This window comes from Notolabrus celidotus, chromosome 17 (assembly GCF_009762535.1).
Source record: "Notolabrus celidotus isolate fNotCel1 chromosome 17, fNotCel1.pri, whole genome shotgun sequence".
Taxonomy (NCBI): Eukaryota; Metazoa; Chordata; class Actinopteri; order Labriformes; family Labridae; genus Notolabrus; species Notolabrus celidotus.
Window position 1 is genome coordinate 26,025,564 of NC_048288.1, and position 19,716 is coordinate 26,045,279.

The following is a 19,716-nucleotide window of genomic DNA, read 5'->3' on the forward strand; positions in this document are numbered from 1 at the left end:
CAAGAATTCCAACAAGAATATATATAGAAAATAAATATCCATCAGAGACGACAGCTTGGCCATAATTCTCCTGTCAGCCTATGGCAGTATTTGGGTTTAATAATCCTTGAAACTATAGCAGTAAGACAAATAGTATTTTTTTAGGAGAAGTTTGGCTTTAAAACTTAAAGTACTTGGAGACTGAGCCGTGTTTTGAGCGGCGGAACTTTCGAGAAAAGAGCGGTGTTAAGCCGGACCCATTTCAGTGTTGCACACTGTTTTGTTTACGAGTGCAGATAAGCTTATTTACAGTAAGAGAGAAGCTAGCTGATCGAGTCTGACACAGGCTGTTTTTACATAAAGTGCTGCTTAACTGAATCATAATGAAACCTGCAGTGGACGAGATGTTTCCAGAAGGAGCCGGGCCCTACGTGGACCTGGACGAGGTACGTTTAGAGACCTTTAGAGAAAGTAGAACATTAGCCGAACAGAACACAGGCTAAAGCTAAAGCTAGCTTAGCACAGTACTATGAAAGTAGGTAGGTTACATTCTGAAATCAGTCTCTCTTTGGTAGTTTAGAGAGTTTTTTAAATCGTGTTAACACATTAAATAATATTCATGACTAAAGTTGATATTTTCTCAATATTAAATACATATATTGTGTTTGTTGACATCTTTCTCTGTTACAAATACTGATATTTAAACACGTTTGGAGTTAAATTATTGATCATCAGCTGTAGCTGTGGTTAGAAGATGACTTTTCAAAGAGCTGAAACATGCATTCAATGGCTTCAAAATACTTTTACATAAATAATCTAATTTCACATGAACAGCTTAGTAAATAAGTGAAACGAGAGTTTAGAAGGATAAGTACAAGTAACCAGCCAGAGTTTCCCTCAGCTGAGTCGAAAATAAGAAAAACATCTAGTTTACTGTAAGTGCAGGATGAGCTCAATGTTACATTTCAGAATTTATTTATTTATTAATCTAAATGTTATTTGACAAGGAAAACCTCATTGAGATTAAGAATCTCGTTTACAAGATTGTTCTGGCCAAGATCAGCAGCAGCACGTTCCAACAAAGTTACAGAAAAACAACACATAATTCTAAAACATGACAACTTATGGATCACATGACAGGAAGTCATCAGTCAAAGCATCTACCAGCTGATGCATCTTCATTCCAATGCCTTCAATCTGCTTTTAACAACATTTAAAGAGACAAGCTCACTCAGACCTCTCCTGCAGCAGGTTCCAGGCTGAGTATCTTAAACTCTTTTTCCCATTTCAAGACGCATTCTGGGGACCGAAAGCAAAAACAAGTTCTGTGACTGGATCACAGAGCAGAGACTGCAACTTTTAAATGTATAAAATCACCTAAATAAGAGGGAAGCAAGATCAGAATCACCTTTAAATAAGAATATCGTATTACATTGATTTGCCATTGATACATTAATGGTCTGATTCCTCGTTATATTGATGTGTCCTTTTACTTTTAAATGATTTTGTATAAGTAATCTAAAAGGGGAATAAAACAGTGTTTGTGAGTGAATAAGTGATATCTTTGTTTGCTAATGTTTGCACTGCTGTGTGTTCACAGGCAGGGGGCAGCAGCGGCCTACTGATGGACCTGGCAGCCAATGAAAAAGCAGTTCACTCAGATTTCTTTAATGGTGAGTTTCACTTCTTTTCCCCCTTCTGTTTTGTTTGTTAATTTACAAATTCCCTTCTTTTTAAATGTTGTTATCCTAATTCTTATTCATTCTTCTAACATTTAGTAGTCATGTATTGTGATTTTCTGTTGAGAGCCCCGAGGAAAAGAGATCAGAATCAGAATCCATCTACTGTCACTTCAGAGTACACAAATTAGCATCAAACAAGACAATACACAAGACAGCTAGTGCATTACATGGTACATGCCAAGGGGTTAATCCTAATAAAACAACTTAAATTCAACTAAATAGATTAAATGATAGATAGATAGATAGATAGATAGATAGATAGATAGATAGATAGATAGATTTTTGATTGATTGAATGTGCAATTGGTGCAAAAAAAGTTAATTCATGAGCAGAATTTCTCTGATAATGGTCTGCAGATCTGGACGCAGCTGTTTCAGAACTACAAATCTGGGACTGCATATCTAGGACCAATGTGTTGTTTGACAGTCAGGTTCAGGGTTTGGACCATAGACGTAGTATCTGTGACGTCACCCATCTGTTTCTGAAGCACTGTCCTGAAGCCAATCATCGGCGGGAACCATATTGGAAATGTTGAACTCAACCTAACTTCTGTCTAGTGAGTGTGAGGTAAAGAGGCGGGCTTTGAGCCTCCTAGCCAACAGCTACAGTGTTCCCGCCTGTCAATCAAATCAACTGTGCCTCTCAGTGGAAGACTCGTAATCTTAATATCTTAGAAATTACAGCGTTCTGAAAAAAATCACCCCCCTGTACAGTGTGTGCCGATCGAGAAATTTGCTATTCAGACTACACTCCAGACTGCAGTACCAGGCTGTAAACATGTTTATTTCTGCTGTAAAGATCGTCTTTTTTGAATGGGTGTGTATGTGGTTTCCGGTACTTCCGGAGCCAGCCTCAAGTGGACACTCGATGAACTGCAGTTTTCAACACTTTGGCATTGGCTTCAATTCTTGCGGCCAGAGGTTGCCACTTGGTTAGGACACTCAATTCAACACTTACTCTTCCTCACTTGTCACTTAAATGAGGTCCCTTGCTGATCCAATGCATTAAGTTGGTGCCATCGCAAACAATAAGGGCCTTCAAATTGTGGTCCTGAATCTGCAGCTTTTGGGTCTGCAGACACATGCTTTTCTAATCTTGTTTTATAAACCCCAATCAGATTTTCTGCAGCATTTATCTAGTGTAATTGCTAGCTTGAGCATTAAGCTTTGCATTCCTCCTTTTGTGTCACAGCTGAATCTAAAATAACCACAAAACATGATGCAACAAAACTAGCTTCAAAATCCTCTTCTATCCCTTCACAGATCCTATCTGGTAAAGAAGGCTGAAGGAAAGTTCCTCTAAGGCTTTTCAAGTGTTGATAACTAGAACACTGTTAGTATTTGTTTCCATCTGTTCGCAGGCTAAGTTATCTGAACATTTGGATTTTGGTGATGATGAGACATCTGTAACTTTTACATAAATAAAGAACTCTGAGTGTGAGTGAACAAAATATAGAATCTGGGTTAAGACGCATCCTGGTCATTCAGAGAAACCTTATCATTGACTTTGTGAACCTTTAAGTGAATGAATGAGGGAGCTGAAACACAGGACCAAATGTTTACAACGCTCAAACACAGAAGAAAACATCTGTAGTAACCTAGATCTTCAAAAATAGTCTAGAAGAAGAGAAACCAGATTAGTGGCACACAGCTTAGAAGCCAGAGTTTTAGTGTAAGCACATTATCATGTTTCTTGCTTAAACCAAATTGTCTTCTTTTAATTAACCCTCGGAAATCCAGTCGTTCCCTGTAAACAGCACTTTATGTGTTTCTCACACACGTAAACACGCACACAGAGGACACACAAAAGCACAAAGCTAATCGGTTTTCCGTCTTGCAGCGTCGGCTGCAGGCAGAAACAATTTTTGGCTCAGCAGCTCGTGACCTAGAAAAAGAAAAAAGCTGATTGTTAAAAAGGAGAGAGTGGAAGAGGAAAAGAAGAGAGAAGAGGAGGATGGTAAAGAGAGTTTATGGCTGCAGTCAGACTGAAAGTCAGCGGGACACCTCGCCAGTCAGCTGCTTTGAACACACACCCACACAGAAACACACACATACACACACATGTTTACAGGGCTCTACATCACCTGGGATGTAAACACTATTAAAACTGCCACTCTGTGAATCTCATGAATGGTGCTTCCTATCTCGTGTCTCTGACAGGGAGTCTCCTCTAGTCACTTTATGAGAATAATGAATCCACTTAAGATGAATGATTGCTCTGTTTGAGGCAGAAATAGCCTCGCAGGCTGTGTCGAAATGATGCAACTCTGTGTTTTTGAAGGAAATCTGATATTTTTAACTGAACAAACAGGACTTTTTAACTCTGTACATCATATTTCTGTCACTGCTTCTCTCCCAGGGATCTAGGAACCCCCAAGAGGAACCTTTAGAGGAACTTTTGAAGAGAGTGTTTTCACCTCAGGGGTCTTAGTTAAATCCTTTGGACTTGTTTTTTTTTTATCCCCCATAAACTTCTGCCTGAGTACTCTGAGGGTGGAGCTTACAGAGCTTCCTTTCCATTAGTCAAGTAATTGCAGTGTTTTAATTTGAGCCACCATTTTTAAAATTCCCAACTTCCTGTTTGTGTATTTTCTTTGGATTCATTGTGTATCAACACGTGTTGAATCAATGAACCAATGCTGAAGATCAGTCCCTTTACAGTGTTTATCCTGAGGGTGAGAGGAAGCTGAAATTAGAAAAAAGCAACCTGTAGTCATGAGGTTTTGGTTTGTGTTATTGTGTACTTGCAGAGAAAAGGTATGCAATGGGCTGCATAAACATGGAGATAGTCTCAGTGGTGTCACCCATTGGTTTCTTTTCAAAATCGCCTACTATACGAGTAGTACGTACTCATTTGGCCAAAATTCAGTATGGAGTAAGTGAACCGGAGCAAAATCTGCGGTATGCCAAAACTACCCGGATGTCGTACTGATTCAGTAACATGTCTCAGTATGCATCGGACCAGTCTCCCTTGTGTACTCTTTCCCACAATGCACAGCGCTAACGTTCTCCTTCTTCTTTTTCCGTATCTGTCATGTGGCACTCAGTTTTTAGGTGCAGTGAAAATTGTAAAATTCCATATAAACCACTTCTTAACTTTTCAAATCATAAGTGATGCTAATGAAGCAGTTTTGCTATCAGCTTGGTCGTTGTTTACTTCCACTTTCCGAAACTGGAAAACCAGTGACGCCTGACCCAGCATCCTGTGGAACTGATCCAACAGAGCAGTCGTACTACAGATTATCTTCAAATGCAGTATGCACTATTTAGTACGCACTGCATGCTACATTCGTAGGTAGTATGTAGCAGGCGGTTTTGAAAACGGCCTATATAGTAGTAGTAGTATCCGTGATGTCACCCATCTGTTTCTGAAGCGCTGTTTTGAGGCCAATTGGCGGTGGCAGCAACATTGCTGCTGTCGAGCGATTGTGACGTAAAGAGGCGGAGTTTGAGCCTCCTAGCCAACAGCGACAGTGTTCCCGCCTGTCAATCAAGTCAGCTGTGCCTCTCATTGGAAGACTTGTAATCTCAATATCTTTGAAATCGCCTCGTTAGAAAAAAATTCACCCCCTGTACAGTGTGTGCCGATCGAGAAATGAGCTTTTTTGAATTGGTGTGTATGTGGTTTCCGGTACTTCCAGAGCCAGCCTCAAGCGGATCCTCGATGAACTGCAGTTTTTAGCAATTCTGCATGGGAGTCAAACTCGCGTTTTCTGTACACGGCTGTAAACATCTGTAATCTGCTGTATTTTAATATGGGACCTTATTTGATCACCCTGGCTTTTGAAGCCAGCCTCAAGTGGACACTCAAGGTACTGCAGTTTTTTGCACTTATGCATGGGCTTCAATTTTCAGCACCAGAGGAGGTCTTTACGTTTTCTGAAAATAGTTCCAGGTACCAACCATAGACTGTAAATGAAATGGACAGCGTTGCTCCGCCTCTTCCCGTTGTACGGTTCTGAAGCCAAAAAATCCCTCTCCTGGGTGCTGCCATTGTGCAGCCAGAGCCTCTAAAGCCACTGTAATAAGCTCCGCCCTACAGCGTGACGTCACAAGACGCTGTGTGTCCTTTGAAGCTTCACTACACGGCGGCTTTGAATCAAAGGAAACCCGGATGTAAAATCCCCTTTTTTAAACTCTAATAACAAACGAAAAAGAAAGTTTCCAGGAAAAAGAGGACTTGGACACAAAACACTCAAATACTAACTACATATCACCACAGCATACGGATGTGAGAAACATTCGTACCACGTGTATTTATTTTTTAAAGTTTGTCTGAGACGGATTTTTTGACCTATACTGCAGCCAGCCACCAGGGGGCAGTCACACTGCTGAAAGCCTCACCACCAGACACCGGAACCTCTCCCTTGGTACCAACAGTTACGTGTTACTCTAGGTGGAAAGTTGATTTTATATGTAGCATATGTTTACAACAAACCTCAACTCTAATTAGAATTAGGATGTAACACCACAGGCTTCAGTCTTTTCAGAAGTGATTAAGCTCTGATTAGAGCCTGTTGTCTTGTAATGAGGGTCTGTCAGGTGTTGAGGCGTCTCTCTGCTCTCATGTGGACGTCTAGCTGTTTCAAAAAGGTCAGCTTTAAAAGTGTCAAAGTCCATTTTTGGGACCACGTTGTGAAAAGAGGGTATGGTGTAGGGACTGGGAGGGCTTGTTTTCAGCGTTAAAAGTTGCAAGGGGTTATGGGTAGCCATGGGGCAGGCTGTTTGACTCACTGCCTGTCCCTTATTAGGCTGAACACAGGAATGTCCTGTTCCTGGAAACCACACAGACATGAAAGAAAGAGTTCCCAAAGCCTGGTGAGCTGACACAGGTTCAGCCTGGAGACATGGCAGCACATTACTGTAAATAAACAATTAAAGCCCACAGAAACTGTTGCTCTATAGCACATAATACAAACAACTACAGCTGGTTTCCCAGTTTGAGAAGTCCATGAGGAACATTTCTATACTTCTACAATAATGAGCGTGTGGTGAATGTATTCAGTAAGAAGCGTCCCCTGAGAGTTAAAGAAGACAGCTGAAGAGGTCAGATACAATCAACATCAGAGACATACTTACAACCTTTGGATGCGTGTTGGGTAGAGAAGTAAATGTGGTTCGATGCAGAGTTTGGATCTGGTAAAGAAGATCTTTTTACGTCAATTTCTGCAAACATAAGAAACGAAAAGGTCTGCTTTGGTCTAGAAGAGACTGGTTTTGGGTACTGAAAAGTACTCAAAGTTATTGCCGGCTACAGACTCCACAGAGATAAGGCTTTTCTGGAAAGAGTTCACTGTTTGCTGCAAGTCTAGAGAGGACTGAAGAGGTTTTATGGATTCTTGAATTAGAAATGACACGCCCTCCTGAAGCGTGGACCTCTGCTTTTTGAAATCTGCCGCAGGTTGATGTAGAGCTAGTAGCTGCAAATGTTACTAGCTTCCCTGCAGCATGTGTTGCTGCAGCAGCTGGAGTATTATTGCCTTGTTTGGCACTCTTAGAGTTTCTCATCTTGCCTGAAGTAGTTACAATAAATCAAAATGAGTTGTTTTTATGTCAAAAGTCTGATGGAAAAGTTAGTTGGAGGAAAACATTTCAAAGTGGGCTGGGAGCTCTCTGGCACACATTCTTCCCAAGCAGCAACCTTGGGAATATGAGTCCAATGCGGAAGTGTTAAAAACTGCAGTTCATCGATGATCCACTTGAGGCTGGCTCCGAAAGTACCAGAAACCACATACACACCAATTAAAAAAAAACGATCTTTACAGCAGAAATAAACATGTTTACAGCCTGGTACAAAAGACGAGTGTAGTCTGGATAGCTCATTTCTCGATTGGCAGTCACTGTACGGGGGGTCAATTTTTTCATAACACCATAGTTTCGAAGATATTGAGATTACAAGTCTTCCAATGAGAGGCACAGCTGACTTGATTGACAGGCGGGAACATTGTAGCTGTTGGCTAGGAGGCTCAAAGCCCGCCTCTTTACGTCACAATCGCTCGACAGCAGCAACATGGCTGCCGCCGTCGATTGGCCTCAAAACAGCGCTTCAGAAACAGACGGGTGACGTCACGGATACTACATCCATTACTTATACAGTCTATGGTCCTTCCCCTACATTGCAACCAGAAGTCTCCTCCAGGGTCTGCTTTGGTGCTTTTGCAGAGCCCTCCCTTGATTTGGTTGGGTTCAGGATGTATTATTTTTTGTGTCAGACTAAGCCAAGACCCTTGACTGACTACATGTAGGACCACAAACCCATCATGATCAGCTGTTTTTTGGACACACATGATGCTGTCACGATGGGAGATTTAGCGACAAACTTCTGGGTGAAAGAATGTGACCAAAACCGATACCAGGAGAGGAGGATCAGGTCGTTAAATCAGACCCTCAGTGCTTAACCACACAATGAACACTGGAGTGAAAAAAGATGTTACAAGTATGTTTTTGTTTCAAGTATTGAACCACACTTTGTTTTCTCTCTAATCATCTAATCTAGTGAGTGCAGTGTTTCATTGAAGAGAGACAGAAAGGCAGATGTGAAAGAAAGAGGACTCCCCCACAGGCTGTTATTTATTCTGTCATTTTCTATTAAGACTACACTTCTTTTTTCCTCTTAATGAAGAAGATTTCTCCAGCAGGATTCCTCATTTAGCGATGCACAAAGAAGCACAGTGGTGGGTCTTTATTGTTCTACATTTAATTTATAAATCAGACTCAGCAGAGAGACAAGCTGCTCTTTTGAGTTTCCAGCAGTTACCTCTCTTTGTTCCAAATAATTGTTGCTTCTCCTCCAGCTCCCCTAATGATGAAATAAAGACGGAAACCTCTATGAAACCACCCTGAATTATAGTCTGCTTCATAATGAGCTGAGATAGTAGTCCAACCCTTCTCTTCTTTCTCTTCTCTCTGCAGATTTTGAGGATCTGTTTGACGATGACGACCTGCAGTGACAGCGCCTGAACACCAGTGCTTTACTGTGAATGTGTGAATAAGAAAATGAACGTGTGCTCATTCTGACCATGACTTCTGTCTCATTTATATCACGGGCATGTCCCTCGTCTCACCGCCGCACTTAAATAAAGCCGTTTTTGTGTTTTTGTACAAAAAGCTGTCTTTTTGTTGAACCAGGTGTCTGTGAATTCTGAAGATCCCTCACATTCCAGCTTCAGAGAAAATTATGAGTATGGTTTTGGTGTTGTCGTGTTTGAATCTGCTCCTGGACGGATTGCAGGTTTGCGGGCTCTGTGAAACACCTGTTAGCAAACGTTAATTACATACGAGATACAGTGTTAACATGGCCGCTGGATCCTCAGCCGGGGCACGACGGGACGGGACAGGTAAAAAGGGGGCTGCAAAAAATGTGGAAATGCTCAAAAACTGAGAACATGAAGCAGACTCATTCAGACGCAGACTTGGGCTGTAAAATCAGTCTGGACCAGAGAGTTAAGATGTAGTCCGTTATCATGAAGAGCAGACATAGAAAGGATTTACCATGACGCAACTTTACAGACAAGAACGACCTTCTGCACGTCTATAAATGTTCTTTATTTATGTCATTAAGGCTGTAAATCAAATCAGATATAAATCTGTTTATTTCTGCAGACAATTAGTTGATAATCCTGACATGCAACAACATGATACGATGCAATATGACACAATTCAATACACTTAGAAGGACTTTAAGGGAAACCTGGGCTTGAATGCTTCCCCTATTTAGCTGTCTACAAGTTAGAACTTATAAAACAATCAGCCTATAAACAAAGAAATGCATATCAGTCATCATAAATGCAAACAACATGTACTTCTAAATCTGCACTGCTTATTTACATGACATTTTAAACATGTAGAGACAGAGAGAGGGCTGTTCAGAGCAGGGTATATCAGTCCACAGCCGAAAGTATGCAGACGGCCCCAAAATTTAATCTACTTTTTATTGCCCTAATTAACCCAAATCATTGGTATAAATCTGCCCCCAAAACAGCTCCACATGTGGAAGGAGGTGTAACCACAAAATGTAGGCACTCTGCAGCAGGGATTTGTAACCAATCAGCTGTAAGAACATAAGTGTAGTCAGGCACAGATTTAAAGCCACGTTAATCTAGAAGATGCTGGTTTGGGTCTGAGTGGGCTGGAGTAGCTCTTCCAGTCAAAACTAGAAGCAGAATGTAACAAAGTAGGTTTACCACACACATTAGAGTGAGTTTCTCGTATTTGTAATTAAGTTTTTCAGTGTACGTAATGCAGATTTTCACCCATGTAGATACGTCTGAAGAGGAGGGCATGTCCTTAAACTGCTGGGGCATGCTGGAGTGATCATATAACATAGGACAAGGACCTGTATTAGATTCTGTTCTACTTGGCAGAAATGGACAAGACCTTAAAATAAAGAAATGTTGATGTCACATTGCTCAATGCAAAAAATCAGAACTTGTCAATATTTGAATAACTACAAGTGATGCAAATGTGATATCTAATATCAAGTGTCTTTAATGTCAAGTGTCATGAGGCTTTACTTTCTGCCTATTTATTCAAATTAAGCCATTTGCTGCATGTCTTCCCCCATTCTCTACTCCCCACATTTCCTGTCTGTATTCAGCTGTCCTATGAATAAAGGCAAAAAGCCCAAAAATATATATATATAAAAACCAATTTGATCCTCAATAAACATGATCTATGTATATTTGGTTATTTCCCATCTGTGATAAATACTTTTCTGATCAGTTGAAACCTCTTAACATACAATAGGTGATTTATTCTCAACAGCAAAAGAGGAACCAGGAACAACCTGATCACAAACATATCAAATAAAACTTCAGATTTCACTGCTGCCTGTTGACACTGTGGCAAAAGTGGCAACGTCCGAGACAAGATCCCCAACCCCCCATACACTCACTGAGCATCATCCCTTTTTAAAAGTACTTAGGGTGTAAAAAAGGGACACAGTTTCTTGCATAAACTAATAAAACCTGCTCAGAAGCCAGCCTGGACTCAAACCTCATAAGACTCCTGTGTGCCGTTTATCATTACAGCCTCATCCAGTCAGATGTGCTGATATTGCATCACACTCTGCAGCTATATGAGCTTTTCAGAGACCTCTTTAAAACCACTGTGCATGTGCCTTACAAGGCTGGCATGCCTGAACACAGTTAAAGTGAGAAGGAAACTGTAGATTAACAAATTCCTCATGTGTAGACCAGCTGTCCTCTGCATGTGTGTGTGTGTGTTCAGGTTTAGACAGAGGCTGTGGTTTGGCCCTCATTGAGGGTCTCTAAGAAGTGCTTATGTGGCACCTTTGCTCCCCCTCATTATTTCCTGATGTTTGCATTCTTCTGTCACCTTTCTGTCTTTTGTTTTTCCTTCTTTTCAGAAGTTTTGCTTCTGAAAAACAAGAATCAGACTCTGATTTCTTACCTTAGAAGTGATAAAGAATTAATAATCGATCGTGACGTTTTTTTACTTAAAAGAAAAAAACCTTCTGTCACCATCTTTCCACGTCTCCATCTCCGCTCCATCCCTCCCACCTTCCCTCTTTCCCTGTCTTTAATTAGGGTTCCTCCAATTGGGTAAAACTTTCTGAAACTTTTCCAACCAATCAGGTGTCTCATTGCGACGGCCCTTGACCCCCTCAGGTGGTTCCCTGCATGTGTGTGTACTGTGTGTGTTAATGAGTGCTTGTTGTGGGTGTGTGTTTGGTTTAAAACCCTCGCCCTATGCCTCCGTCAGGGCAGTCTGTCAGAAGGGCCACGGGGACAGGGTGCAGCAGGGACCGCTATCACACCCCACACCAACACATACACACACTTAGTGTTTGAGCCCAGGTGGACCCGGAGTCTTGAGTCCACATCAGGATCTGAAGACAGACACGCTGATAAAATAACCACAGGTAAGATACTGCACTTTGTGTGTTTACTTCAGGTACTCTACAGGGATTCAAGTTCAGGTTGGAGTCAAGTTTGAGCTCCAAACAACACCTGGTTTTGTCTTTTTTATGATGAGCCAGGAGCTTTGTAATGACATGTTTGTTTAGCTCACTTCAAAGCTGCAGGGTCACAGATCTACAGGTGTAGAGACACAGGTCTGGAGTCTCAGGTTGTGGTTGGAGTTCAAATCTAACACCAGTTTCTCCCTAGAAGTGACCAATCCTGGTGGACTCTGAGATCTGCTTTTAAATATGCACATACTTATTTAAGCATTAATCCAAAAGATTGGGTTCAAGTACGTCCAAAAAATTATATCTTGATGTGATTTTCTGCAAGTTACATCAGCTTAAAAAGTCAGTGAAGAGTAGCTGTAAGATCGTAAGATACAAAAGTGATAGTGTGTTACATTTTCAGCGTAAAGCATCTTTTGAGTGTCTTCATGCATTTGCAGGAGAGAGGAGGAGTTGAAGTCATGGCTGGAAGGAGGAAAACCAGTTTCTCTGGTGTGATTGTCGCCACTCTGCTGGCTCTGATGCTGCTGCCAGGTGAGTAGAGGATCAGAGAACACATATGTGTGATCATCTGAACCACTGATTTCACGGTGAACTTAAACATATGATGGAAGTATTCCAATTCTTAACCCAGGAGTTTTACTTGCAATGGGGTGTCATTAAAACATCAGAAGTTAAAAGACGGAAGTTAAGTTGGAGGTTATCTTAAGTATTTTCCTCACTGTTGTTGCTGCAGTTTAGGTTTCAATTCACAGCTTTTATCACAAGATTATATTTGATATGTTCCAAAATGAGAGGACTCCTTTGACAACATTAAAGTATACATTTTTGAAATGAAGTGAAAATGTGTAGGGGTAGAATGGAGTATCAAAGGTACTCATTCGAAAGCAGAATCACCACTGACAGTGTGAGCACAGCGTAAAGGTTTAAATACAGATGCTCTCAATGATTTCCCAGTTTAAACAAAGATAATTGTTATACACTTCCAGTCAAAAGTTTGGACACACCTTCTCATTCAATGGTTTTTATTTATTTTAATTATTTTCAACATTGTAGATTAATACTGAAGACATCAAAACTATGAAATAATCTGGTTTTGCCATAATCTGGATTACAACAGTAGTCAAATAGGGCTATCCATTGTGTACTAACCCTACCTCTGAACAACACAACTGATGGTCTCAAACACATTAAGAAGGCAAGTCATTCTACAAATGAACTCTTGACAAGGCTCATGTTAATTAGAAACCATTCCAGGAGACCACTTCATGAAGCAGACTGAGAGAATACCAAGAGTGTGCAAAGCTGTCATGAAGGAAAAAGGAGGCTACTTTACAGAATCTAAAATATAAAACATATTCTCTTTTGTTTAACACTTTTTTGTTAATTAAATAATTCCATATATGTTCTTTCATAGTTTTGATGTCTTCAGTATTAATCAACAGTGTTTCAAATAAGAACCGTGAGAGAAGGTGTTTCCAAACTTTTGACTGGTAGTGTATATTACTTTTTCTGGGGCACTAATGTTGTAGGTCAATCAATTAATCAAGCTCTATTTGTATAGCACATTTCATACAAATCAAATGCAACTCAAAGTGCTTTACAGCAATTGAAAACAATAAAAAGCAGATATAAAATAATGGCAAGAGATATTAAAAAACTAAAACAGATTCTGAAATAGATGCAAAAATAATGCACACCAACAACAATATAACATGTGTAATTAAAATAAGTTAAAGCATCAAATCAACATTAAGAATATAAATAGTTAAAAACATTAAAATCAATATGAAACATTGGAGTACTGGGGTTGAAATAAAATAAAAGTTTATGACATAGAAAAGGTGATTTTAGTGCATCATGTTTTAAAAGCAGATCATGTTACAGAGTTTAAAAATTATACATTATGTATGCTCTTAATCATGCATAAGAGTTAGTGTATAACAGCAAATGTTTGAATTAAAAGTAGCAAAAAGATGCACTCAACATGTTTCATCTCTTTCTCATTGTGTTTCTGCAGCATGCATATTCTTTGTGTTTGCTCATTTTAAGCTCCTGGTAAATAAATTATACTGGAGTTATAGCTCCACTATCAACATACATCAAGGTTCCAAGCTAAGGGTTAGTTATCCTGCTCAGAGTTTCTGCCCTTCACCAGGTCACGGTCACAGACACGGTCATCACTGAGCCTACAAAGAGTGATCGTAACTCAAGCGTGCAGCGTTTATATCATAACGTGTCTCCAAAGCAGCCTGTGGTGTTCATATATCACCTATAAAGCTCCAACATAAAGACAGCCTGCTACTCCACCACCTGTTTCCACATGATTGACATATTAACAGCAGGGCATAGTTTATCTTGCCTTTAAAGATGGTTTTTAAAATCGCACGGCTTGATGGTTAAAAGGGGGAAAGAAGAGAAGAAGGAGGAGTTTCTTTCATCAGTCCTGGTCCTGTAAAAAATTAGTACTTGCCAGCATCACCTCCTCCTCCTCCTCCTCCTCCTCCTCCTCTGCGCTCTTAAAGCTCTGCTGTTTCCAGATGTGCCAGCCAGTTTTTTACAGGCTCATAAAGAAGAAAACAGTACAGCGGATACACTGAGGCAGCATCATTTAGCCCACCCTCCTCTCCTTCCTCCACATCGCTCCATCACCCCGGGTCACCTTCAACTTCTTCTTCTTTGATTCTGTTTTTTCTTCTTCTGCAAATTCATGCTCGCTCCCCGTCATCTGTGACCTTTCACGCTACAGCGCTCACCGCACCTCCTGATTACTTCATCAAAGCTTATCAAAACCCTTTTTTTAATCAGCAGATTGGCGTTTCTCACTTCCGTCACGCGCCACATAACTCTGAATTATCCCCCGTTGGATCTCTCTTTTAAACTTGTTCACCTCTTCCTCTCCTTCTGTAAGGCATTAACACCTTTTCCCTGTGGAGATGAAAGAAACCCAGAGTAGAGCTGAATCTGCTGTTCCCTAAGCTGCATGGGGTCACACGGTGCACATGCGAACACATATGAGACACACACAAGTGCAAACACAGCTCTTTGAAAACGCAGCATGGGGTTTGATGTTACAGGCCCAGCTATAAAATCTACAAAGAGCCGCTGTCCTCAGTGCTTCAGGGAGAGCCAATTATCCCTGTCCTTTATAATGAAGGATACCTGTTTGAGGTTTAATGCCATTTATTATTATTTATGCATAACATTTATGTTTAAAATCAGCAGTTTTAAAATGTCTTTTGGATTCACATCTGTTTTTCTTTTCCTGTTTTTTGTAGCATTCTTGTCTGCTGGACCTGTTGTAAAGAGGCTGAAGGGAGATGGTAAATATGTGACCTTTACCTTCTTGCAAACACATTAACCCTATATCATTGCGTGGCTCTTGTCCTCTGACGTCGATGCTCAGGGTGGGAAGCTCAAATTATTTTAGTGTGTACTGCTGTGTTTTATTTCAGTTCAATTTATTTCATTTTTTTGTGTTATGCATCACAAATAAAAACTTAATTTACTCTACAAAAGATTTACAAAAACAATTAAAACAAGGGCAATGAAGAAATGAGTTCAGACACAACCTTATAAAACACACACACACATAGAGTGCACACTATACATATATATATATATATATATATACTCAGAAATTATGGGTCTGCAGCTTATTCCTACTCAAGCATATGCACAGAAATGTTAGAACAAAGTGACTTCCAAAGGCATGAGAGACAGACATCAGTTCAGTAGGCACCACAGTGACCTGTTGAAGTATAAAATGTGACAACTTGCCATCATTTTACCTTTCTTTTACTTGGCCTGGATTTCAAGTTAAACATATTAGATGACTTAATAGCTAAGACAGCCTCTGATGTTAGCATTCAAACTGTCATAGCTAAAATTAACAGCTGATAGAAACAACTCAAGACTGGTATAAATAATATTTTGTAACTGTAAGATGTAAGCTAGCAAACAGAAATCCGTCTAGCATAGATTAGTTGTCATTAAACTATCAGTAAGATGTAAGATTCTGGTTAACTGTAATGTTAGCTAGCTAATCTAAATGTAAACTAGCATCATTATTATAGCTAGCTAAAATCAATGTAAGCATTCAAACGTCATTATAACCTAGCTAATGGTAAAGTTAGCAAGGTAACGGTAATTATGCTAGCCAACTACATTAATTGGCATTTAAGTTTTTGGCAAGGAAAGATTTGGGTGCCAACTGTTGGTATCTACTGTGTTATCAAATCTGTCATTGAACTATCAGTAAGATGTATGTTTATAGCTAACTGTAATGTTAGCTAGCTAAGCTAAATGCAGACTAACGTCGTTGTTTTAGCTAGCTAAAGTCAATGTTAGCAGGCTAACATCAGTATAACCTAGCTAATGGTAATGTTTGCAAGGTAATGTATTTATGCAAGTCGACTACATTAGTTAGCATTTTAGGTGTAGGCTAGGAGGCATTTAGGTGCTAACTGTTGGTATCTACTGAGTTATCAAATATGTTTTATCTTGATATATGACTCATTATCCCTCTGAGTTTACTCTCTTAGTTGTATTTTCTGCTGCTAGTCAACTGAGAAGCAGTGGTATTATGTTCTTACACAATTTGCAACCTTGTGTACAGCAGACCAATATTATAACATCTTTTCACCTTGAGCTTGACACCAGAGGAAAAATGGCCACCCTGTGAATATAGTGAGCTTTTGACAAATGAGTCCTAGTAAACAAGTCTGGATTAAAGGGTAATACCTAAATTCATCACCCCATGTCACTTTGCTTTAATGTAGCACCAACTAGTTACAAGACTACCTTGATATCACATTAGGATTCTATCACAGGGTTGACGAGTAATAAACGACTATAAGACCCTGAATATCTTGTTGGAAACTTTAAAAGTCATGAGAAAGTCCTTGAATTTGATGTCCAAGTGAGTGCAGGAGCCACGGGATCAGCAGTGCCATCTCTTTCTGTCTCTGTCCTCAGAGGGAGACAGTATTCAGGAGTCAGCGGCTGCTGCAGAGTTCAACAGGAGGCTGAGCCGTAACCGCAGGAACATCAGCTGGTACAAACAAAACTCTGACTTCTGGGGCTGGTACAAGTTCTTCACTGAAAACGGCAACCAGGAGGCAGTAAGTACACACACACACACACAAACAAACGCACACACATAAACACACATCGAAAGGCAAGGCAAGGCAGGTTAAAAAGTTTTACTTGTATAGCACACAGGGAATTGAAAATGCTTTCTATAGGCAAAGAGGCAAAAAAGTCATTTATCAGAGACTTAAAAACATGAAATATAAATCACATTAAAACCACTGAGCTCTGCAGTTCCCCTACTGGGTGTTTTAGTCCCTGTTTCTGTTTCTTTTGTGCACTTTAAAGTAAGCATTAAACCATGACTTGTTAAATACACAGCACAGCTGCCTTGCTTATTATCACCATTAAAGCAAACATCAAACACAGATCCTCCTCTTCCTCTCTCAGGTTCAGGAGATGGACCGCACCTACCTGGCCTACCTCCAGAACAAGAACCGTGCTGAGGGACGTCGCTCCTACAAAGCTTACCTGCGTCATCTGGGTGATGTCTACAAGTCCTGCTCCGATTCTGATGACCCCAACTGCGTGGCTTCTGCCACCACCAGGCCCAAACCAAAACCTGAGCCTCCCAAGCCTGCACCTGTAAAAACCTGCGACCCCACCAAGGACGCCTACTGTCTGTATGCTGCCCTGCTCCAGGGTAAGAGCCCCTACCTGCCCCTGGTTATCCCAGTTGCGACTCCAGCCCCAGCACCAGTGAAGGCCCCTGCTCCTCTTTTTGCCAAGTCAGCTGCTCTAGCCAAGGAGCCCCAGTCTGGGTATTACTACTACTCTCCCTCTGCAACACCTTTACTCTCCAAGGTATGTTTCCAGACAGTGTTTGAATTATACTTCTTTTTACTTACACAATATATTATTCAATTATAACCTATTTTACCAATGTTCTGAAGTCTTAAGTCTCTTAAATCAGTGGCATAAAGGCACTAAGTCTTCCTCTTTTCTTCACACATCAGGAGCAGAAAGCTGAGCTGCTGCGTATCTGTTCCGCTGATGACGTGGAGTGTCTGCAGTACCACCTGAGAGCCGCCCATGGTTATGCACCCTCTGCTGGACCTGTGCCTTCCTACGCTCACCTTGGCTGTGACCCTAGCAAGGACCCTAAGTGCAAACCAAAGTTGGTGCAGAAAGCCCCCTCTGGTCTCTACCTGCAGTACCCCAACTGTGATCCACGGGATCCCCGCTGTGCCTATGCTGCCTCCCTCGCGGTATGCTCTTTTATTACCATGATACACTGTTCAAAATTCAATTAAACAGATTTTAAGATGTGCTTCCTGTAATTTTAGATTTTTAATGCCTTGACAATCATGACTTATGATGTTCTTTTCAGGCACCCCGTTCCCCAAATCCCCCTGCCCCTGCTGGTCCTGGATCCTGCAACCCTCTTTTTGAAGAAGGTTGCAACCCTCTTACCGCCACCAGATTTGCTACTCCACCCGGTTCATACAAATCTGAGCACAAAGAAGAGGCTGCTGCCATCCGTGCTGCTCCTCCTGCAGCTGAGCAGAACCGTGACCCCTACGCTATGTTTAGGGATGCTTATGCTAATGCTAATGCTAACAGAGTCACTGATCCTTATGCAATGTACCGTCAACAAAGCGCCCCCGCCCCTGCGTCTCCTCCTGCCAATGACCCATATGCACTTCTGCGCCAATTTATGTCACAAGCTCATGCAAGTGACCCGTATGCACCCCGAATGGAGGCTGCTCCAGAATCCAACCCAAATGATCCTTTCTCTGCAATCCGCGAAGCAGCGGCTGCTATGCATCGCCGTGGCCCTCCCACCGCCCCCAGGCAGCAGTACCCCTTCTCCAGTCATGAAGAGCCTACACAGGAGGACCGCCACCCTTTGGGTCCCCCAGGCAAAACAAAGGAGGGTTATGACTGCTTCATCGGCTACGATCGGGAATGCTTTCCTGTGAAGCCCACCAATCCTCGCACTGGGGTCCACCGCCAAATCCCATACTCTGCTGAAGCCTATGAGCCTCACCTGAATGCTGATGGCACCAGAAATGGCGTCCTGGAACCAACCAATCTAGACTGTGACCCCGAACATGACCGGGACTGCCGCCTGCGCCGCGTTGAGCCAGAGCAGACCCAGCCTGAGCATTACCCTGAGGAGGATCAACACCAGGGGGCAGCAGAGAGCGAGCAGCATTATGAGCAGCAGGAGCAGGACCCGTATGAGGCTGAGCCCTTCCAGAGCGGCCAGGAGGAACCTCACATGTCCTACCAGCCACTATCACAGGGTATGCCCAGCCTCCAGGACATACTGAGGCGCTATGGAGATCAGTTCCCTGAGCAGGATGGTCAGAGAGCCTACGCAGACGACTATCGCCAGAAATAGAAATGCTTACACACACGTGCATGCAAATGGACATGAATACACAGTTTCCTGCGTTCCTGTAGCTTAGCCCTTGATCGCTTCACGCAGTAAGTCCTACCTGGACCAGATATGGGACATGAGAGAAGCCTATGGACCCAATGAGCAAGTACATCCATGTACATCCACACATAGCTTTGTGCTAATGGAGCATGCTTCAAAAAGAAGAGAGTCTTCCTGCAAAGTTTTCATCTCTTTAGTTGCTTTAGATCTGTTGCTTTCCAGTTTCCACCTCACTTTCTTAAAACCACTCGATTGTGTTGTGACTTCTCAATGCTCAGCTTTGCTTTTGTATCAATGCGTCTCACGTTTTTTACTTGTTTGTTGCTTTTTGTCTGATGATGTATGTAAAGTGGGTTTTTTTTTTAAATTTTGAATGTTCTAATAAAAAGCTCTAGAAAGCTGTGTTTTGTTTTTCATTGATGGATTTCGTTGTTAGACTCAATCTTAACCGTCCACTAAAACACATAGGACCTCTAATCTACAAAGCAAAAAGACATGTTTCATCTGTCTGGTCTCTGTTTTCACATTTGAAGATTAAAGGATTTTTTAAAAGTCACTTTAATACTTTAGGACTACCATCAAGCTCAG

General features: G+C 41.4%; 2 protein-coding genes across 7 annotated transcripts; both read left to right on the forward strand.

Moving 5' to 3' along the window:
* The first annotated feature begins 234 nt into the window (after nucleotides 1-234).
* On the forward strand, nucleotides 235-8,821 carry cops9 (COP9 signalosome subunit 9). The gene is made up of 3 exons (XM_034705820.1): nucleotides 235-425; nucleotides 1,580-1,652; nucleotides 8,633-8,821. Exons 1-3 carry the CDS (start codon nucleotides 363-365, stop codon nucleotides 8,668-8,670), a joined length of 174 nt encoding a protein of 57 aa, XP_034561711.1. The 5' UTR covers nucleotides 235-362; the 3' UTR covers nucleotides 8,671-8,821.
* A 2,543-nt stretch (nucleotides 8,822-11,364) lies between these two features.
* On the forward strand, nucleotides 11,365-19,476 carry and1 (actinodin1). 6 transcript variants are annotated; one of them, XM_034705962.1, is made up of 7 exons: nucleotides 11,365-11,603; nucleotides 12,092-12,185; nucleotides 14,930-14,974; nucleotides 16,629-16,774; nucleotides 17,133-17,546; nucleotides 17,699-17,950; nucleotides 18,073-19,476. In XM_034705962.1, exons 2-7 carry the CDS (start codon nucleotides 12,113-12,115, stop codon nucleotides 19,087-19,089), a joined length of 1,947 nt encoding a protein of 648 aa, XP_034561853.1. In that variant the 5' UTR covers nucleotides 11,365-11,603; nucleotides 12,092-12,112; the 3' UTR covers nucleotides 19,090-19,476. The 6 variants fall into 6 exon arrangements, with proteins under 6 accessions (XP_034561853.1, XP_034561855.1, XP_034561857.1 ...); XM_034705964.1 differs by lacking the exons at nucleotides 11,365-11,603; nucleotides 12,092-12,185 and adding an exon at nucleotides 14,761-14,822; XM_034705966.1 differs by lacking the exons at nucleotides 11,365-11,603; nucleotides 12,092-12,185; nucleotides 14,930-14,974 and adding an exon at nucleotides 15,306-15,570.
* Nucleotides 19,477-19,716: the final 240 nt, after the last annotated feature.